Source organism: Diprion similis, chromosome 2 (genome assembly GCF_021155765.1).
Source record: "Diprion similis isolate iyDipSimi1 chromosome 2, iyDipSimi1.1, whole genome shotgun sequence".
Lineage (NCBI taxonomy): Eukaryota > Metazoa > Arthropoda > Insecta > Hymenoptera > Diprionidae > Diprion > Diprion similis.
In genome coordinates this window covers 14,421,433-14,444,533 of record NC_060106.1, presented here as the reverse complement: position 1 = coordinate 14,444,533, position 23,101 = coordinate 14,421,433, and the positions used below count along the sequence as shown (strand labels likewise).

Below are 23,101 nucleotides of genomic sequence, written 5' to 3'. Positions count from 1 at the left end.
TTTTTTCACGTACTCATTGAAGAGGTAACACTATTCTCTGCGATCTGTATTTTAGTGCATAAATTCGAAATTTAGTGATCGAAGACAAAGGAATTCCAACCTGTACCCTGTAGGTAATTGTCCTGAACTTCCATCGACGACTAATCAACTACGTCATTCAGGGCCAGCATCTTTATTCGTAATATTAAATATTCAAGCATTAACCGATAGGGGAATTGCAGAATCGGTTTTCGACAGTGAACACCCTGGTAAATATCTGTCGTATAGATAAATTCACGATCTTGTGGGGAAAGAAGCGTCGAGAAGGACGGCTTAGATTACCTCTTTGAAACTTCTTCTCCCCCAAACGAGGAATTGAAAAATTAACACAAATGGCATATGAATTGATTTGAATCAATACCGGAATGAGATGGAAATATTGTACGTAATGACATATTATAACAAAGTGAGTATTTTGTGATATATTTATTGAATACCAAGTAAAACACCTACACGTACTGCGGAGAAATTATAGTTTCGCATATGAAGAGAAGAATAACCAAGCAAGAATCCGCGGCTTTGCCCTCGTTGTTGGTTTGCGTGATCAGAACCCCTCCAAACTTTTTGACGAAAGGATTGGAGTACTCTGCATCATTCGGGGACCATTCTTCTGACGGCAAGGGTTTACCTTAAACGCAATTCGCACTTAAATATCCATGCAACATTGTACCGTCGTACCATATTCCTATCACTTATTTCGAAAGGTCAAAAAGTATTTCTTATCGATTAAACAATTGCATTTTCGTTGACTTGGATCCGTCTTGATTTTAGTCTTCCAGAAAAATCAAATTATGACAAAGTAACCGTGTGTTCAAATACTTTGTAAAACTGACAATTGGAAACTGTTTTAAAATGCCGCTGAAAATCATGCAAATGGCCGGTAGTAGTTGTGTCCTTCAATAGAAATAGTCGACCTTCTGTCAAGGACTTGGAGCAATAGGTAATGCTTTGTTTGCGTTTGAAAATAGGGCGGAAGAATTCATCGAATTTCTAATGGTCCTCGGGAAACATAAGCACCAGCATTACACTCACCTGCTTTCTCATGGAATATTGGAAGAGTGATCGAGTTGTTTAGCTGAATGTCGTGATCGCCCGTACGTTGGTGAGTAAGAATTTGCTCTGTGGTAAGGTGATGGTAGATCAGCTGTAGATCGTGGAGAACCTGGTTTTGTTGAATCCGAAGGCAAATATCCAGGATGTGGATGATGCATTCCAGGTTGTGACAGAAGATCGTCTTGGACAATTGATTGGCGTCGATAGGTATCTGAACTGGGATGTCCATGGTGTTTGTGAATTAATGCAGAGTTGTCATCAGGTCTATAGAATATTTTCATCGAATCGGGGTAATCTTGAACGGGTCTTGTACGATTGTTTAATTTTTTAAGAAAGGTGATAATACTGAATGTTAATCGAGAGTAATTTGCCGGATCCAACAATCCTTCATTGTGGTTGTCGTCGCTAGCTTGAAAGTCATCCCGGTTTTCACCTTGTGTTAGGGAAACCGAATCATGTGGTTTGGACTGATCACCGTCACCATTCTCTGCGTCTGTTTTATTCACCTTTAGATCATTTACCGATGGATTAACAAGGATTTTGACAGTAGTAATCGTACCATTTTTTTTTGGCATCTCATTCAACAACCAGTCACCGGAATTTACCGGGCTTGGGGCCGCAGTTTCATCGTGGGGTTTGTGGTGTGGGTCTGGTTGCGATAGCCACTTTATAAATGATTCGACATCTGATAACTGAATATCTAACAGTTCAGGCGTCGTTTCAAAAATTGGCGAGACACTAGATGGTTGTTTTTCAGTAGCGGCTGGAAGGGGAGCACCTAGAAAATCTACAAGTTTTTTTAAAGGTTCTGCGACAGGTTTTAATATGTTGCCAAGTTCCTCCGTAAGGTTAGTATGTCGTTCATTTCCGGGGCCAACGTAATCAAGAATTATATCGAAGAACTCTGCTAAATCTTCGCGGTTTACAATGGGATTAATGAAGGTAGATAATGGTTCAATGAATGGTTTAAGTAGTGTTCGATAGGCCGGCTCAAGCTTTTCTATGAATGAATTGAATACAGAAAGCAAGGACTTTGAGGAATCGTCAGACTTGAGACTCGGCAACTTCGCGTCCGATACTTTACTGACAATATCCCCGAGCTTTGATATCAGCTGCTCAGGAATTTTTTCAAGGTCCAATAATGACCAGCCACCGAAATTTCGCTGGTCTATACGGTGTGGCCCATTTCTGTGTACCGTTGATTGCATTCCGGAACCTTCTCCGGACAGAGAGTCTGAATCATCTGTGTCAACTTTGGTGCCCGCCTTTTGGGGATCCGTAGCAGTTTTTCTGGGTATGTTCTTTTCAAGGGACACCGTCAACCCTTTTTCTCTACCAACTACTCGCGAGGACCGTTTATCCAGCCCATTACCTAAGTTCGGAAAGAGTTTTAACAAAGAATGATGTTGCTGACCATAACCGAAGTAACCGTCATCACTTGCAACCAACTTGTATCGCTACTTACAGTTACTTTTCGCTGGATCCCCACCGTCTCTTACTACCGAGCGTTGGGCACCTGGGGAATAACTTGTACTTGAAGAATTCGGCATCAGTTACCACGGTAATTAGATGTCAAATGAATGAATCCATACCTTGAGCGTCATGTGACATCAAAATAATACTTGCTGCAATCAGGCTTAGCAGATGCAGACACGTCCGATAACGACGTTCTCGCATCATGGTGATCAATCTCTACGACGTGTAGAGATAAATATTTGAATCTTTGAATAGAAATTTAACAGTTCGTGACACTTATAATTCGGCTATAAATTCGTCTCAATTTGCTAATGTTCACTGTGGATAGCAGTGACCAACTCTAGGCCTCGCAATCCCGCCTCGACTGCAGAGAGTTACTCAAGACCCGCTTGATTTAATAGAAGCAAGTTTAACTATAATTAAAATTCAAATAAACATTGACGATGCGGATATTCAGCGCAATCTTTTAACACTTGTAAAATCACAGGAGGAAATAATGTGGGGGTCTAGTTTAATGCGATTCTCGTGTCAAATCCTTTATTCGTGATTTGCGAAATCGATTGTGTTACTAAATAACATTTGTCACGGGTATCGCACTGTGGCCAGTGTTGATTTACATAAATTGATTGTGAGTACTGCAATGCTGCATGGTTCGATCACGGTCACGTGAAACAACGTATCAACGCTCTACAATATATACAGGGTGAGTCGCTTCAAGTATCGAGAATGGAAGGGGCTTGGTAGACGCGAAGGTATAGTACATCCCGTAGGATACTCGATTTCTTGTTGTAGGAAACAAGTATCAACAACGACTAATCCAGCTAACCTGTTCAGCATTAATGGATCTCGGAATAAACGTTTCGAGGATCCCTCGGCTATTCACAAGAGCTTTCGATCAGACACAACGAAGTGTAGTGGGGCACTGACTTTGATTATCAATCACGCAACTGGTACCGCTTAACATACTTTTATCCCCTTAATTGGCTGAAAGGGATGTGCCTTCGAGTCTACTAAGCTCCTCCCATTCTCGATCCGAAGAGATTCACCCTGTACGTAGAGTCACAGAATTACTTGCACTTTCGAAGTAGCAAATTCGGGTACTCGAGGTGTGACGAATGTTTGAGGTTCTTTTAGCCTCGCACTCACGATCGTAGAATAATTGAGTATTTTTCCTCGGGTAGAAAACTAATTTCTTCTATTTTTAACAAAAATGTACCGATAAACGATTGTCGGAAAACTTGTAACATCTAAGGAAATGAATTTGGAGATAAAAGACGTCCGCCTTCGCATTCTGCAGTAAGCTTGGACAGGTCACAGCCTTCTGCAGCCCTAAATCGATTTGGCGATAGCGCCATTGGAATCGCAGTATAGCACTAAAGTAAATACGACCAACGAATTTGCTCCCGGAAACTATCAATCGTACTTTGCGTGACAACGAAAGCTCATTTCAACGTTTATCCTTGCTCGTTAGGCATGCATTAATACCTCGTATATGTCGACCAGCTGAAGATGTATGGGTGTACCGATTCGAACGCCGTATGTAAAAGTGAAAAGTGAGTACAATTTTGAGGTGATCCTCACTGGCAATGCGTAATTGAAAAAATTCAAGCGATTGAGGTAAATTAAGGCATGAATTCACGTCGAGTGGCCAACTGTACAAATTCCGAAGAACGAAATCTTTTTCAAGTATTTAGATACTTTTAGTTGTTTATGTTGTCTCGTTGCCAACGAATAAAGTATGAATAAATTGGAGGAGATTGCATGCAAGGATTCTGAACGCTGTACTTGTGTCAAGTAATTTGGACAAGTTCATGACGACACGCACAGAAGGTATGATATGTTCGCTGTGCACCAGCGTAGATTACAAGATAATACTATTCTGAAATAGTTTCCTCAACTCCCAGTGAGGAAAATTATATTATAACTCTGCTGCACTAATTTGAGTGATTTACACAAGGACGACGAGGAAGTTAAGTTACGTCAATCAAAAATTATGTTTTGCAGTTTTTCAGACTCCTTTGGTCTGCAGTTTTTTATCACCCTAAGGATTAACGTGTCTTCAAAAATGTGATTTTAAATTATAAAAAAACGATTTGAAGTACAGTTCAGAATTTTTTAGAACGTCTCAAAAATATTTATAATTATCGTACATTTCACGACACACGTGTTACATCAAGCTGGATAATTTTTTTTCCTTGCCAAATTGCAATCACATCTCGCCCGCTCCTTTACCCATCATCGGTTACTCAGTCATCTTTAAAAGAGATGACCTTTTTAACGCTAAATGAAATTATGTAGCCATTAACCAACCAGCTGTAACGTAAAAGCGTTAGCAGTCTGAAATATTGCGTTACGTTGACGGAAAACCGCTACAATTTTATTATCATTACTATTTTCTTCCCTGTAGTTTCAATTTCCGGTACTGATAAATTCTTCTCAAATTCTTTTCAGGACGTAGCTAGATCTTGTCCAATTGGTTCAGAAAAATAATCATTCTACTTGTCTCTAAAATGCTTTCGCGCCGTTTCTTTATTTCTTCTACATATGAAAATGCATCGAAGTGTTTTTGTTCAGAATTTTGCGTAGAACGAGGCTGTTAAGTCCTTTTTCGCGTTTGAGATACGAGGACCTAGGTATTTCGAGATATATACGACAACGTCGAAATCGACTAGCGCACCCCCCATAATCAGTAATGAATTCAAGCTTGCGCCAGGGAGTACTAAACCCTCTAGTTATGGTGGTCAGCGTATCCCGATCATTCAGACACGTGAATCCTAACACAAAATATATCCCTGGAAAGTTCTCTGGAAGAAACATTGAGTAATAATTATAATAATTATAATGATTTCAACGGCAATCGCCGTATGCGAGGCAGATTGCATGGAAACAAAAAAATTACTGTTGCATTTATTATTTTGGGGACTGGCGCAGGACTTTTGTTGCTGACTTTGCTAAAATTTTTATAACTATAACTTTTTTGCGTGGTAAATTGTACTATCGATATAATAATTCCGAGAATTTGAGGTATTGAGGAATTTTGCCAGAGAGGTAGTAAATCCGACAGTAATTTTTTTGAAAAAAAAAAACTCGCGAAAAATGTTCAACCATTACCAAACTGTCTAGATCGAGAGAATCTTTACGGCAGGGGAGGCGTAGATCGACAAAGATCAGAGGAAGCTATTTCCAATTTGTAAGTTATAGAGCGCAATAGCTATAAAACAGAGAAAGCCTTGAACGCAGACGGCAGAGCCGTAATGATAAGACAAAATTATTCTGATTTATCGTAGCGGGACTAAAGAGACGTCCGTGAATGGATATACTTGGGGAAACTTCAATGAAGATTAGTTATACCGACGCCTGGTTATACCGAAGAATCATCTTCGGTGTAAATTTTCACCCTGAAGGGAGACTGCGATTAAAATTTTCGATTCAGCGCATTTTCCGCGAGATTACCGGCGGGTTACAATCATTACCGATTACCCAGCACACGCTGAAAAATGTTAGATCAATCGGAAATTGACAAACGGTGAACCGAAAATCAAATCCGTTTTTATTGTTCTTTGAAGTTCTCAAGCCCTCTTCGGAAACGCTACTATCGAACCTCCTTCACTTCAAAGCTCCTCTCCGATAGCGTGGTAGAAAAACGGGAGAGGAGAAGCGAGAGATTTGACACTAGATATAGGGTAAGAGGGTGAGGTATTACACCAGATGTAACCGTATAAAATGTTCGGCCCTATAAACCAAAGAAATACAACCCCATTTTTATATATATATATATATATATATATACATACTTTTATTACGAGTTGATTTGTCTTTCTCAGCAGTAAAATATACGTTAAGATAAATCTGGACTTGGGCGACGAAATCAGGCCCTAGTTTCTCTACTTAGAAGCATCCATTTCTTACCCTCTGACATTGACCTTGGCTGTACAGAAACGTCTACGCCGTACATTTTGGCCATTTTACAATTGGTTAGAATTTTCTTTGGGTAAGGCTCGTTTATGAGTTAGTTGAACAAAGTTGTATTCAACATAAAGACCTTATTATTTCCTTTGGATAAATCAGTACTAATTATTTGTTAGAAAAGCTTGAACAAAGTTGTCTCAGGATACTTTCTACGTCGACGAACGGGGATGAATTTAACTGTGTAAGATCAGAAGGGGCGCCGTCTTGTTGATCTCTGGCTATCAATCAAAGCTGGAGAACGACGGTATTTCATTACCAGGGATGAAATCCCGCGAGAGATGGCAAAAGTAAGCGGTAAATCCATGGAGTGGCCTGTTAGAGAATTGAAAATTTTTACGACTGGTTCTTATTTTATTGTCGACTCTATTCGCGTTCTCAGAATCTATACATAGGTATAATGTATATACGAGAATAGCCAGTCCATAAAATGGCTCTAACCCAATTACCTTTGCCTCCACAACGAGACTGTTAACGGAACTTCTTTCGGCTTGGACCATGGCAAATGGATACCGTGATCGTAGCAATGAAAATTTTATCATTATATGATAGAACCATGCATGCAAATACCTGCATAGATATTACATGGAATAGCGTTGTACGGAAAATGAAATCGAAAATATAGTTTTATCGAATGGACCTTATATGTTGTAAAATTACATTTGGACACTGCATGTCGAGGACCATCGTCTCCTCTGTATCACGTATCTAGTCTGGTAGCAGCGAGAAGTCAAGGCTTGCAGTATGGTCGAATTTAGATTCTTAAAAAACATTTCTTATTTCGTTGCTGTGGAAAGACACCAACGATTATTCTATTATTATTTTTGATTCCATTTGGCGATAAGCGCGTTACAATGTATCGTATAATCCACCTATAACGTTATGCCTGTCATCTATAAATTTTTTACTACCGTTACACCGCTACTTTTTTTCACTCTTTGTCATACTCGAATTACGAATGAATAAAAAACACGCGACATGCACACGCATCTTACGCGAGTGAATAATAACCACTCATAAATATACCCAACGTGCGTATCACATTTATTCACCCTGGTTTCTTCCAATATTTCAACCCGAAAACCGTCGCGATTTATTTCCTCGAATTTCCTAAACATTCCACTCTCCAAGTACGTAGGTGGAAAGGTGAATTGCGAAGTCGGATAAAATAAGGAAACAAGAAAGTGACTCCCAGAATTTTCGATCGGTGCCTGATCGGAAAAGGTTGTTTATCGATGCCCGCAGAATTCGGTTGGACTGGCTGTTCGACGGATCTGTTACAGAAAGGTTGAAGCCCGAATCAGACGACGACTTGACGCCTCCGCTAAGGCCTGCTGACAAATAGCCGAATCGTAGGACGTCCCTCGTTTCCCTATCTGGAATCAATCGAAAAAGACAAAGGGGCTAAACGTCGGGGTGGAGGAGAAATAAGCCGGTATTGATATCCCTCTGAATGCCTTCTAAAAGCGCGCGTAGCAGCTGCGAAGACAGAAGACGTCTTCATTGTGCGTCAGACGCGTCATTGAAACAAATCGAAGATACGAAAAAAGGTTATTTAAAATAGAGATAAGTGCGAAAGATCGGGACGTAGTTTATCTCATGAGGTGAATAAGTTGTCGGGCGAAGTTTCAACATCCCAAAACTCATTATCATATACCGTTATTGCCGTTAATACCAGCAACATGATGACGCGTATATGTATAGGTATGTTAATATGTGGAGCACATAGTTTCCTGCTTCAGTTGGCGCTGATGTTGGCATAATTCTTGGGATGAGGCGGCTGCTTCAGTCTTATCGGGTAACGAGAGAGAAAGAGAGAGAGAGGCAGACAGAGAGATAGAGAGTTGCCGCTGAAATTGAGCCTAACCGCAAAGGTATGGGTGCGGATCTACGTCAAAGTGACATGTGTTATCGCCCCAGACTGCATCAGCTGAACCCCCTTCGTATTCTCGCATGAACCGGTTCTTTGACATGATTTAAACCGCGATAGAAGCCTCGAAGGGTGCAGACTTGATCAAACTCACACACTCCGTTTGAAGCTCGGTTTGAAGCGTAATTAAACTCGAGAATCTGTTTCCGATCCGGTGATGCCCGAGGTTTGATTTTTCCATCAGAATTTTATTTATTCTTGCTGTTCCGAGTTAGCCTGCTTCTACGAATTCTATGGCGTTCATCTCCAAGCTTCCTGCGTTTTGATATATTTTCGCTGTAATGATGAGTGTAGCGTTTATCGATTGCTTAAAGTTTTAAATTGTGTTTGGGTTATACTTGAAGCGTACAGCGAGAAGAATGTTGATGACGTACGACTGTCAAAATTTTTTACGACGGTGAAATTGCAAGAGAATTGTCATTCAATGTTCCTCTCCATTGGGCCGTAGAACTCGACAAATTTATAACGAAACTTGGGTATTCCCGTACGTTTTCCATTTATCTATGTCTTTTCTTTCCAGTATTAGCTTTACGAATGATCATTTTACTCTACATTCCTTACCGTAAGTCGAAAGCGTGTAATAGCGGTAAGTCGATCGATCAGAGAATCTATTCGGTCTGCAATCGCTGTTTTTTGTCTGCCCCTTAAGGGAATGTAGTCGATCCCTGGATTTCAGGGAGTAAAACGAAGGCAAGGAAATATAGCAGGATATCTGTGGAGTAATAAAAAGGGTTGTTCCCACCACGTTCCTCATTTATAAACTCGAATCACCGCGGGTGTTTAATATTCATTCATCAGTATTTTCATGCGTCAGATTTATAATATTTCATTTTTACCAACAGATGCGAGAAATTATTTCCAATCGCCTCGGGTTATAAAACGGAGTGAAACGAGCTAGAAAATAGAGAGAAATATGATTCGCACTCGTAATTCAAGGTATAATCGAAACAGAATAATTTGAAAATTGGATTACGGGTAATCGAAGGTCACGGATTTGACGTTTATTTTGACCACCCTCTTCGAAAGGCATCTCATTGGTCGTTTATCCCGGGATTACAATTATGCAGTGTGGATTACAATTCACGTTTAGAGAGATGCTGGAGCTAGGAATACCGATCGCTGGTGAAACCAATCGACTGATTTAGCAATGCAATGTTAGTCATGGGCCGAAGGTACTCTGCAGGGCTTTGAAAGCTTCGACAGACCGACCCAAATCCTCAGCAACGACCACGGAATTCCTGACCTACATACGTATTATCTTCTAGTACAAAGGGAAAACTAAGCTTACCATGCGTTACGCAAATTCACGAAGCATTTCTCCCCTCAAATTCCTACCTCTGGATTCTAATCAGTTTTCACCGCGGTTTAAAGCTCAAGAATTTTCAAGCTAGAAAATAAATTATCTACCGCGATCCAGACCTCGATTTTTCTTCTTGTGAAGAAAACAACCGTCAAATTTCTTTTATCCGCAGTAGTGATAACTTAATTTTTTTTTATCGAAGATAACGAAAGGCGTAAAAAGATTGACGACGGTGACTTGAGCGATTGTTTGGACGAAAAGTCAACAATGAAAAGAATAACATTTGAACGAAAAACGAGAAAGGTTTGTAATCGAATAAACACCCGTTTAAACTGACATATATAGGTATCACTGGTAAAATTTCGTTCCCTGACAAATCCATAAACGCATGCTAAATCCCCGAACTTCCCCTGGATCATTCAGTTTCCGCGAGTAAATCGCATTCCTGGATAACTTTCCCAAGTTCGCCAAGTGCGAACGCCAAACACCACGATCAATGAGCGGAAACGTTAAATCTCCTCCGGGCTGAGTATTATTGGATTTATTCGGAAAAAGAGTGAGTATGCATGCGCGTCACACGCACGTACGAATCCCCGAAAATATTGCTCAACTCTCTCGAAAATCCAGAACTTGAGACCATTAAATCCTTGGCACGATCCAACGTTTCTGATAGCATCGAGAACACTGCAGACGCTACATTCATAATGCTGCACGTTAGACTAAGAGGTTCAAATGTTCTCAAAGATTTATGCCTATAAGCTTCATCCTTAAACCTCACTTAGGATAAACGCCATCGACCTAAATAAAAACGAGGTTAATTCAATCGAAGAACATATTTATGCGTGGCTCAAGACTATTAATCAATAACGTCAGTGTTCGGAATATTTCTATGCGCTACTTGACGGCTTCCGAATAGCGATCGACTTTTATTTCGATCTGCTTTCCATATTGATTGCATATCTCAAACTTCGATCTATCGGCTTTTCGACCATATTAGTTTTTAGCGGTACCTTTATTTATACTTGATCTAATTTTCCGGTATATCAAGTGTATTTAACAGCTCTTATCCCGAAGACGGTCGACGTTCTGATTTCGCTGGAGCCGGTTGAAAATTATCGTCAACATTTTCAGCTTATGAATTTGCGGAGTATAATTTCACCAGCCCCAATTATTGGCAGCCGTGCAGTTAATTAAATGTGAACACGGTGGTTGGGTGCCGATTAAATTACCGCCAAGAGTTTAAGTCAAATGTATCCTGAATTGAAATTTTCACGCTTCGCCGCACCGCTGAATTATCCCGTTAAGCATACATACTATTCATTGCATGCAAACTTCAACCAATTGAGTTCAATGTAACGTTTCAGGTATCTGCGTCAACTTTAGTCAGAGAATTTCTAGAAGCAAAACATCGCGGATAACGATTCTTAATTTCAGAAGTTACGTTCATCCCGCTAAAATGAATGATAAAGTAACGAATTCAAACGATTCGCCAACAGCGATGATATTTGATGAAATTCGAATAATTCGATGTAAACGACCCTCAAAGCGTCTGAAATCGGCTTAAAATATGGATGCAGGATACGTTTTACTTTCGCATTATGCGATGAAGGCGATTACGAACGGGCGTCAGGCGGGTATTACAATCAGTTGATAATCTGGATGGTATGAGGTGAAAATAAAGAGGTTTATGAGCTAATTAAGCGAATAAATAGGTAGCGAAGAGGTGAGGAAAAATGATTTAATGGGCGGTTAATGCGTAATGCGTGGTTACGACTTAAAGTCTGAAACAAAACTGTTTTTACAATAATATGGGTGGACGCATTTCATCTGTGATGACTATTAAATCAGAAAAGAAAAGGCCAAACGTGTGATTTCACCCTTTGTATCAATTCCGAAAAGTCTGTGTAGATTCACGATAATTTTTTAATTCACTTTACTACATTTATTCCTCGATTTCAACCTTGCGCTAATTTCGATGAAAATACGAAACTTTGGTATTTTAGTCTGAAAATAAAAAGTATCCGAACAGCTCAAAGCTTTCATAAAGAGAGTATTTCAACTGAAATAATTCAACGTTTCAACCGAAGGTATTCCGACTGGATTCAAAAATGTGAATATTCGCATTTCTGTTACTCCAGAGTAAAAGCATTCGCGGAATTTTACAACTTCCGGCGCGCAACTCGGCACAAAAGCACGGACGTGAGTTCAATCCAGTGTGGTAGTGCGAACGAGGGTAGTCCGATCCGATTTCTCGGTTACGATAAAACTCTTCGATGCTAAAGAGCCAGAGACGAAGCGTTTTGGGATGGCTGACCCATTTCTGATCTAGACTCCTGACGCCTGGCTTAAGCATCTCATTTACCACTCGCTCAGCAGGCGGCCAGCGTCACTTGGTCCTTCCTGTAGCAGAAATGTTTAGCAACAATAACAGATTATGGTTTTCGATAGCTGACACGATATTAGGTGTAGACTTACCAAGGGTTACTTTCCTTGATTATATTCTTTTTATTATTATATTCTTTGTGTTTCTAACAACGGTATTAGGCTAATCTGCCTCGTTGCTCTCTGGGAAGACTATTATCAGATTTGTAAGTTGTCCTCTCTTTCCGAGTTATCCTTAGGGGAACAAATGCCAGGCCTTTGTGAGCAAGCACAGTTCTTTCTCTCTATCTCCACCGCTTATACTATATCCGGTGACATAATATTTTACAGCGAAACACCCTCGAGAAACTTTTTCATTCTTCTTAAATCAGATAAAAAACGAAAAGCTCTATTCAAACCCTTCTGAGCGATAAACACTCGAGTCAGCTACATTGATGGGTGAAATTTCAACTCGTAGCTGTTCATGAACGATGAATCAAAGTGTGAGATCGCTGAATATGGCGTAATAATGCAGAAAAACGGTAAACCAATTCAGCTCGAAATGTAAAAAAACGTTCTTGAATACCCTACACGCCGTGGATACATATTTACGTAGGTACTTCTGTCACTCTCATTTCGCTGAAAACTCGAAAGTAAACAATGTAACTTGATTGAGTTACTACGAAAATACCAATCGAAAAACGGAGCATAAAACAAATAATGATTAGGAAGATACGAGGAATATGTATGTTTATTTTTCAAACGAATCGAATCGGAAAACGATCACAAACGCTTTCGGCAGTCGTAGAATGAAAGCAGGTATTCTGTGTACGGAATCCCACCAGGTATTACACAATTGAGTTGTTCTCAGTTAATTCACCTTGCGATAGCAGAATCAACTTTTGAATTCAGGCCACCTGGTCAAATATCGTTTTCAACAGTCAATTGATTGTCGTGAGTAAGCCATGTTTTACTGTCACAACTGCAGTCCATGCTAGATAACGATCCGAAAGAAATTATCATAGGAACTGTAGATTTTCACTCTTCCGTGAAAATAACTCTACTACAAAGTGTTCCCACTTATTTGCGTTCAAGACGTGATTCGAGCAAATTATACTCGCCATTGTTGATATAATTAGGAGTATAACATTTTCTCATGGGGGTTTCTTTCCCCTCGCGCATCGTGACGGATAAACGTATAACGTTATAGGTATAATGTATCAAGGTACGTGGCGATACGGCGAGAGTAAGCCAGGGAAAGCCACTCGAGGAGTGAAACACTTTGCATGGTGGTGAATGAAATGTGAAAAAGACTTAAAACGAAGGTGGGGAGAATAAATAAAACATGATCTCTACACCTCCGGGTAGAGAGGAAACTCGTCCCGACGGGATAAGTGGATCCAAGCGTTCTTGATTGCTCTCCCTAGGGAACCCAGCCAAATCTACTACAGTATTACCGATGGTAGAGGTTTTATTCCTTGCGTCCCTGCAACTCTTTTTTATGTACGTACGTGTATATATATATATATATATATATGTATGAACTATGTACTATGCATGTGGGACGCATATTAAACCATTTATTTAACAAGAAGACTCTGAACTAGGATTAATAGATTACTTTGAAAGAGATTCAATATTCAATTTGAGAAGGACACGTCGATTTGATTGAAGATTCTCTTTTAAAAACAGCCAACGACTCGCAACACACGTCCGCAACTGCTGACGATGCTTTAATCCCAGTCGATCCTATGGGGGGATGAAGATAGGAGGCAATTTGCATCCGGAATTTTTGCCTTACTGGAGTATTGAAATCCAATTAGGAATCCGGAGGAATGAAACGTGGTTTGAGGTATGTCGGGAAATTTCCCATCGTCGGAATTGTGCGTATACGGCGTGAAAACTACTCGAACGTTTTACTACTCGAAAGGTGGACCTTTTAGTGTCGGCCTCAGTCCTACGCCCTAGAAAGTGGTTTTATATCGTGGCGTCAATTTTCCCACAAACTCGTACCGAAGCTTCAAAACCCTCGTAAACCCCATATAAATTTTCTAGCTTGACCGCATGGTACAGAAAATTTTACGACGTTGGTACATATGCGAAAAAGATTGAAGGTAGAAGAAATTTTCTTCGGGGGATCAGGTATTCATACGGGGGTGTGGAAGCCATTGTTACTCGATATTCTTACGAGAATAGTAGTAAATATTCATCCCCGGAAGTGAAGAGGTATTCCTGGATATTTCTACTAACTACCTTCCCACTGTTGGACCCTTCGCTCAACGTTTTCGCGGAACATTCAAGAGCCACTTGCAAACTGGTCCGCGTGGCTTCTTGAATCGCATTAATTCTCAAAAGAGTAATTCATGAACAAGCATCGAAGCACGGAAGCTAAAAGCAAAATATACACCGAATTCAAAGTTGATCGATTGGCTTTTTTCAGTGCTTTTCGCTACGCGACTGGCTCTGAGATTCTCAAGCGAGTAAATCCTTCGTACTTAAGATCACTTATCACACTTCATATTAGGCCACTCAATCGAATATCCCATTTCGCCCCATAATTGCCTGCACAGTTTTTCTCCGAGTGTGTTGAATTAATACCCTATTATTTCTACCCCGCGTCAACACTGATCGTCAGTATTTACGGTAATGTTCGAAATGGCTCCATTCGGCACAGGAAAGTGATGAAGCAAAAAATGAGCCAACTTAACTGAAAGTCAATTCCAAGTAGGAGCTGGCCTGAAGAAAAAGTGTTAATTTAGTAACACTTGACCGTGAGATAAATACAGTTGAACCCATTTTACTTGGGGTTCGTGGGTGTCTGTGTGTGTATGGTATTGAATATTTTCCAACGCAAACTTTCGAACGCATGACCGTAGAACGTCGCTGCAAAACTCTTTTGACGGATGTGTAGAATAGAAAGGCAGCGTTGGGTGAATTACGCATATCGCTGGTTATACTTCCGTAACGATTTATCACCGGGACTTTCGTCGTTCAATCAATATTCGTTCACCAAAATGTCAGCCCTTTCGGCCTGCCAATTGGGATCATGCATATGCGACCAGGTCACGAATCGCGGGTGGATGAAATATGATTCTTCCCCGAGGATCTATGAGTGCCTCAAGCGAAGATGATCTGTGATCGAGTTTACTTTCATATATACATATATATACAATATTGTATTCCGAGAGATGACTAAGGATTGCGTGAAGAAAGAGAATCTCTCGTGTTTCAGATGTTCAGTGTGAATTACACCGTGAATACGACACCATTGGTGATCGACGACTTGGACCCGGAAGACGATGAGAACAATTACGTGCCGTACAGCCAGCGACCGGAAACGTACATCGTCCCCGTGGTCTTCCTCATCATTCTGGTTGTCGGTGTTGCTGGGAATGGAGCGTTGGTCCTGACTCTCCTCCGTCACGCGAACATGCGGAATGTTCCCAACACCTACGTCCTCTCCTTGGCACTGGGGGACCTTCTGGTGAGTCGACCTGGAGTAAACATTTTAATAGGTTTGCGTAAGGGCGACATCAAGCAGCGACTGCGACTGAAACCCCATCGAGTTTCGGCGTGCAGGCGAGAGGAAAAAGGCAAAAATGTATCACCGAGTGTGTCTAGGCTTCCTAGTGTGACAGGTCACACCGTCAACGAGTTTCTGGGGTGAAAGAGAGGCCGTCTCGATTGTTTCGACTGAGTAGAAATCCATGTAAGTGAATCACTGTCAGGAAGAACAAAAAAAAAAAAAATAAGAAAAAGAAGGTCAACGCTCGATTGGTGCAGAGCGTTTTCTACCCGTTATCTCCGTCAGCCGAGGGAAATCACCAAGCTGCAGACGCCAGGACCAAATAATTCCTGGCCAATAGCCAGAGGCGTTTTTTCTTTTTTCTCGCACATCTTTTCTTCCTCGTGCATTAGCCAAGCTTGCAGGGCACACTCGACGATATCTTTACAATGACGGTCATTTTGTGGAAGTTAGCGCGGAGGTGGAGTCTCCAGAAACTGCTGACCTGGACAAAGACGACGCTCGAGGGACGCGGAGGTCGGGTTTTGTCAAAGAATGCAAAGTAGTCAACAAGTCGAAAGGACCTGCACGTACCGCCCCGCGGAAACCGGGTCCACCTCTTATCCTCGTATATAAACGCAATTCCCGATAATAAATTATTCCATTTCTTGTCTCGGCAGGACGTGTTGACGTAACTTTTCATCCCTTTCAACTCGCACAGGTTATAGTTACGTGTGTACCCTTCACGTCTATCGTCTACACGGTTGAATCCTGGCCGTGGGGATTGGCTGTCTGCAAATTGTCAGAATGCGCCAAGGACATCTCAATCGGTGTTTCGGTCTTCACGTTGACGGCACTTTCGGCAGAGAGGTATAGAAATTGAACACTTTTATCCTAGTTATAGTCAATATATCGTAGAAAATTGATTAGCCGGAAAGTGTTTAATTCCGGAGCATTCATTTTCAAGATTAAGTCTTTAATTAATTTGAGTATCGTTTGCTTCTCGATGCACGCATTTATGCGATCATAGTTAGGTATACACATCATCCAGTCTATAAGATTTATCGTTACTTCCAAATACTTTCACTAGAGCTTATACTTTTGATTATTAGAATTGAAATTAACGATTCGGTGTGCTGGTGTTGAATTTAATTCACCCGTCATGCGGCGCTTCGAATGTAATTCATCGCAAAGCCAATTAAAAGCTCTCTTACATTACGGTTCGCATCTGTGAGAAGCCGAGTTCTTTTTCTTTGAATTTAAACGGACGTAGAATGCAAGATAAACCGATTAGTCAAAGAAACTTGAATATTGGATTCTTGATTGCAAAATGGCCATTGAGCGATTAATTCAGTCTTTAGAGTAATGAATTTCTTGTAAAACGTGTCTTCGATTACCAAATGCAATCTAATTTCCTGTTCGCGTTTAAAATGGTTCACCATCCATCACCGGTAAATCAGTGCCAGTATTACTGACACGGCTGCCAGACAATTGCCAACCTTTTGCCTATTTGTTTCACGACTTCCACGGCTTATAGCCGTTGCTTATATAGCTATGCTATAATACCGAACTGCGAAAGTCTGCTTATATATAGACACTTATTGTTGGAAACCAAATTTTCTTAATATTTAAGCACTTGGTCGCAGCTGCAGACTGTACGGTAGTCAGCCTATGTTAGTCCCGTTTCCAGCTATAACGAGGAAAAGATTAATTAACTTTCGTGAACGTGGTTTTGGGTCAGAGGCAAATACTTCAAGTCCGCAGAGCGACAGGATCTAAAGTTTTCTTAAGTTGCAGTAGCTTTCTCAATTCTGACCAATTAAAGTCACGCATTACGTGCGTGACAACTTCTAATACTTCATTTGCAAACGAATGCAGTCGACGTTGATAAACCGGAAGAGATAAGAATGCGGCTTATGAAATTGCGAAATATTTTTGAAAATTCTTTGATCCCCCGATTTCGGTTTTATTGGTTTGTATTTTATGTAACCGTGAAGTAGATTCTGCTTGTTCTCCGCCTCTGAAAATTGAGTTCACCCGCATGTTCAAACGGATGTTTCAGGTACTGCGCCATCGTTAATCCTATACGAAGGCACGTGGCGGGCTTGAGTGCAAAGCCGCTGACTATTCTGACAGCTACTCTGATCTGGGTCTTCGCCAGCGTTCTGGCTATGCCCGCCGCCTTTTTCTCCTACGTCCCCGAAGTCAAGCTACAGAAAAACCACAGCATACTGATCTGCAGTCCCTTCCCCGAGGAATTTGGTGAGCCAAGCAGAAATCCCTCGTTTTTATAAAGATACTCGATGGAAACTGGGAAATATGCAGACACGGTGGATGCTAAACGTGCCTGGAAACGTTTTCGCTCTTTGTTTCGCGAATTTGGTATGCTTGAAGTTTTGTTTGATGCAGCGAAGACTTGGCGGAGATTTGCTTACGCAGTTACAGTTGAGGCCACAAACGAGAAAGCGCCTGCAAAAGGCCCAAAACTCGAAGTTGATTTGAGCCTGAGGGAACCAAGATAAATACATTTTTTCATTTTCTTACACAAGCTATATCAAAGCCATTTGATCCTGAACGGTCTTCGATTTTTCATATTTCTACGGCCAGAAGTACATTGGGATTTGAAATTTGAGGTCTTCCTTTTCACGGAGATTCTCCCTTTCACAGATTCAAACTTACCCCAGTGCACCTAGGCTTAGTAGACAAATGGTTTCAATTTCTTCTGCGTTGTCCACACTTCTTTGGCTCGTATTTTCGGCTCCAAGTCTACAAATGGCACCCGACTTTATCAAGGGATCCAGATACCGTGACGCGTTTTTCATTTAACGTTAGTCGAGACGTATTGTTCGATATTTGTATAGGGTGATTGAACCCTCGGACTAGCTTTCCATGTAGGCTCGTCTTCCTTCGAGTTCTTCCAATTTCTAACTTCAAACAATTTGTCTGGGATACCTTGAGTGTTTTCAACGCGACGGAAAATCGATTTCAATACTTTTTCCGCCGTAAAAGCCTGATACCTCACGCCTAAGAATAAAGCGAATTTAATGTAAACGAGCTTTTCATTCTGAGCATTAAATTTCCTGCCTTCTTTTTCATCTTAAAAGAGGGAAAAATGAATATCAGGCACGAGTCACCTTCATCATTATGAATTGAAAAAGAAAATGGCCGTAACGTGGTGAAAGCGAGTAAGAAACAAAAACAATCGCATGAATGGCAGGGAATTTAAACAGCTGGGTCCAGGAGATACTGCAAAACTTGAGATAGCAATCACCCAGTTATCAGAATCGTTTTATCTTTTCGACAGGCGAAAGTGAATAAAACACATTTTCGTCGATCATAAGTTGAGGTTCAAATTAATTTAAAGTAAACTCCAGTATTTCCTCATTACCGAATATACCTGAACCTGAAGTTTATAACGAACAGCTATGGTTATAAGTACAATACGAACCCCTGGCAGCATCGATCTTTCGCCCAATGTACACACACGTACCCTGAACTAAGCTCGGTACGACCTTAAGGTGTGAAAAAATGTGAAGAAAATAAAAGCCTTAATGAAATTGTCGCTGTGCAGGGGAGGAATACAAGAAGGGTGTGGTGCTGTTCAAATTCCTTGCGTACTACGCGATCCCCCTCTGCATCATCGCCGGATTCTACCTTGGGATGGCACGACACCTTGAACTGTCGACGAGAAATGTGCCCGGAGAATTTCCCGGTGCACCTCATCACTGTGGACAAATCCGAGCTCGTAGGAAGGTGAGTTTTTATCAAATAGAGCAAGTGCCTTTCATTCTGCCAGCAAGCTTTCTGAACGTATTAAACTCGTCTATCCATTCGCCCCAGTCGTATGCGAAAAAGTCACGTGACACGTGCCATCTTACATCACTCGAGGACAATTTATTCGATTTCTCATCAACGGTTAAACGTCTGATAATCGTGTAGAAACTGACGCTTATCATTATCCCGGAATCCAGCTCACGATCGGTGCTATTAGCTTCGGTGAAGAGGGTGGATTTAGGACCGGATTTAAAGGTGTGGTAACTTTAGGGTGACAAAGAAATGGATGGTCTCTAATTATTTTTCAAACGTGATGAACAATTTTTATTTTTACACTGTTTCAATAATTTATTGTGAGACAAAGACTAAAATAAATATATAAATAAACCAAATTAAAGTATATCGTTAGGCGAATGGAATTTTGCAAGCTTTTTTCAACGAAAAATCATTAATGATTTCGGTAAAATTCAGCTTTCGAAATCAATCACTTTCAATCCTAAATATGGACAACTATGACAAGCGGTTTTGTATCATCGTAGTTCGTAGACTATTTTATATAATTTTCATTTTGAAAATCGAGCGCTCTCCAATGCAGTTCAACACCATCAACTCTAAGTACATTCTCAACGTAATTTCAATGTTTCGGAATGTAGTTTTAAAATTTCTACTTTCAAGATGGTGATAATAGAACAGCTCCTTAGATTGGTATTTTTGATAGTCCTTTTCGTATACATCGATCAATGATACAAACTGAAGTAGGAAAACTTTTTTTTTTTGTCCGAACAGTAATTTTTTTCACACTTTGCATACCAATTGTTAGCAAATTTTACCGAAATATTTATATTGCGGAGGCCCTCTCTTATGGAGCCTCCGGGGCTTCAGCTCCTGTCACCCTCCCCTAAATTCGGCCTTGGGTGGATTTTGGATTGCTAGATTCTGGGGAACCTCTGTTAGCTCATAAAAGCGACAAGAGTCAGAAAGCGCTTGTATTAGCATATCCATTCCACGGCAACTTTACGGGGATTTAAGTCTCGACGCAATGATACTTCGTGTCAGCAATTGGGAATAAAAAAAGTAGGGATGTTAACGCGATTCTTCCAGCGATGAACTTGCAGCGGCGTTAAGTTTTTTTTAATCTTATTAGCCCTCAGCTCTCAGGCTCTAAGAGATTTCGTTGTCGAGCGAAGTGACCGCGATGGAAAACCAATATTCAACCGTTAATAAAGGTGAAACTTTTTTTAATTTCTCCTCAGCCACGCTGCGGCAGCGTAGCCCTCATCAATCTCTGGGAGTTTCTAATTTTTTTAATATCAAAATTTAACGTCTTTCCTCCCGGTTTATGATTCTTTACCAAGTCGCGTCCGTCGCCCTTTTCCATCCCCTTTGTCCACTGACAGGCTCGACCATTTCCACGTCGCTTTGACGGCCTAGAAAAACGGTTTTTTATTGTTTATGATTATTATTATTATTTATTAATTATCCGAACCAAACCAGAAAGGCAGTTTTTTCGAGATACTTTTATTCACCGTGAAAAGGGAAGTGTCTGTCGGTCTGTCCGACAAACTTCCGAGATGATTTTGAAAACGGACGAGAGAAAACGAAAAAAAATCTTATAATTTTTTAAAGTAAATATATAAATTGGAAAAAAAGTTCTAATTGAACGGGACATGGCAATTTTTCATGTCCATCATTTGATTGTAAAATCCTGTAAGTTTCGAATTCTTTCATCTAACCGTTTCTGAGATAATCGCGGGAGTTTTTCGGATCACAAAGATTCGTTGAAATTAGAAAAAGCGATTTTCGACCGAAACCGATACTCTTCTTATTAAAGAAAATTAACCAAACTAACCGAATGCCAGACTAACGCGAGCAAGCTTTCACTAGAGTTCCGCCAACTTTCCCAATTCTAGGAATATTTCACCGCATTTTCAACAGAGCCCCTTATATTTTCGTTCGCGCATTTGCGATTCGTGACCCTAGTTGCGGAAGTAAATGCATTATGCGACCGGTAACAGGATAACAAATTGCCCGGACGACGCAGACGTAAGAGCCTGGGGGGCGGTGGATGCTTTTTCGTTAACAGTTTTTACCGTCGAAACGCTTTACGTCCGTCGCGGATGGTTTTTAACTTTTCACAATTTGAATATAACAAGAAACTGCCCCTCTGAGGCGAAGGCCGTGAACGTGACTGTAAAGTAGACACTCGGCTCGAGTAAAATTTAAAAAAACCTGCACTGTCTTCCGATGATTTATTACGACCGGAAAATGCATTTTCCGGAGAAGTAAGCATATCCGAAGTCCAAAAAAAAGTCTCTAAATTACTTCTTTAGAAAACACATCGGGGAGCCAAGGAAACAAAATACCCCTCCAAATTTTATTGTATCCTGTTGTGTTCAGTGTCTATTTTGTATTTTGTTGTTTTGTACGAAATTCGATTTTCTATGATCATTTAATCACTGTTCCTTGTAGTCATGTTGCGTCCCATTAGATGGACTAATTAATAGACACATTAGGAAATCCAAACTGACAATACGTATCAATTAGTTCTCCTACGAACCAAGTCACCATGATGAGTCTAGCTCTGCTTCTTTTCAACTAGATATACGCGTCTATTCCTGTTACCCTTGCGAATGGTAACGGTTTCAATTTACCACGGTACTATTGTTTCGTTCTGATTATCCGGTAAAGTGATCCTAATTAACAACATGCCAACTTCGTCATACGAAAAGCGTATTATACCCACCGCCCTTTAACTAGGACCAACTCTGCACCAACCCCCAAAATGTAGACCGAAAACTTGCAAAGTATGAATATAATTTCGCTTTTTCACCGATACTATGTAATAACACAGTATTAATTTCATCTTTTCCGATGTTACTTTCACTTATGGAGCAACATCACGCCCAATCACAAATAACTTTTCGTGGTAATTAAAATGCCTATTTGATTCCGTATTTTGCTGTTGACCTAGTTCCTTACACAGGATGCAGGTAGCGGCGACGGAAGGGATGATTACAGGTATAATCTCACGTAGTCGACATGTTTCCGTGTGGCTGCAAGCAAGATGAGTCTAAAGATGTTTATTCGCGTATCACAGATGCAGGATAGTGAAACTCCTGAGTTCCGGGAGGGCTGAGCAGAGAGTAATTAACAGGATGTTAAAGTTACTCACCAGCTACCTACGTGAATCGTGGGCGTGTTTGAAGCGCCGCTTCAGGTTCGTTCGCATCCTAGAGGGGAAAAATTGTCTGACGCGTAATCTTCACCAGCCAAAACAATCCGCTTCTTTTCTCGCCCCAAACTGACGATTAAACGATCACCGTTACATTTGCAGAGCTATTTTAGGCGAATCGAACATGAGATATTTAACAACAACAACAACAACAACAATAATAATAATAATAATAATCATAATAATCATTATCATAATAATAATAATAGTCACTTGCCAACACCCGCCATACCCAAGCCAGATATGTCCCTCGAGGTCAATTATTTGGACTGTGTGGGACAAGGGAGGGAATGGACCATTATTATGCGTCTGCAGACCGTCTGAAGATGTTCAATAGAAACCATAAAGTAGACGAAGTTTCATTTTCGAGAAAAGCCGAGCAAGATTGCTTTCAATGTAACAGCAATTCAGTAGAGAATCTAGAGCACTTAATTCCAGTCTTGTTTGATTTCCTTAATATTTTTT

The 23,101-nt window shown here is 40.6% G+C and overlaps 2 protein-coding genes across 3 annotated transcripts in view; one reads left to right on the top strand and one right to left on the bottom strand.

Annotated features, from left to right (window-relative positions):
• The window catches only part of LOC124416101 (neuropeptide CCHamide-2 receptor-like), a 66,555-nt gene that overhangs the window by 33,242 nt on the left and 10,212 nt on the right, over positions 1 to 23,101 (top strand). For both annotated transcript variants that reach the window (XM_046896971.1, XM_046896970.1), the window contains exons 2-5: positions 15,358 to 15,609; positions 16,352 to 16,500; positions 17,693 to 17,892; positions 19,202 to 19,383. In XM_046896971.1, the coding sequence (XP_046752927.1) occupies positions 15,358 to 15,609; positions 16,352 to 16,500; positions 17,693 to 17,892; positions 19,202 to 19,383 (783 nt within the window). The remainder of the gene's footprint in view (positions 1 to 15,357; positions 15,610 to 16,351; positions 16,501 to 17,692; positions 17,893 to 19,201; positions 19,384 to 23,101) is intronic.
• Positions 579 to 2,970, bottom strand: LOC124416100. The gene is made up of 4 exons (XM_046896969.1): positions 2,685 to 2,970; positions 2,558 to 2,608; positions 1,072 to 2,464; positions 579 to 667 (listed from the first exon to the last, which is right to left on the bottom strand). The coding sequence occupies exons 1-3, from the start codon at positions 2,770 to 2,772 to the stop codon at positions 1,080 to 1,082; spliced, it is 1,524 nt and encodes a 507-aa protein (XP_046752925.1). The 5' UTR covers positions 2,773 to 2,970; the 3' UTR covers positions 579 to 667; positions 1,072 to 1,079.

Excerpts from the sequence above, each read along its gene's own strand:
- LOC124416100 (XM_046896969.1), bottom strand. The coding sequence starts at position 2,772 with ATGATGCGAGAACGTCGTTATCGGACGTGTCTGCATCTGCTAAGCCTG. Across the intron at positions 2,609-2,684 it reads GATGTCACATGACGCTCAAG|GTGCCCAACGCTCGGTAGTA; the intron begins GTATGGATTCAT and ends GTTATTCCCCAG. Across the intron at positions 2,465-2,557 it reads GGATCCAGCGAAAAGTAACT|GTAATGGGCTGGATAAACGG; the intron begins GTAAGTAGCGAT and ends TTCCGAACTTAG.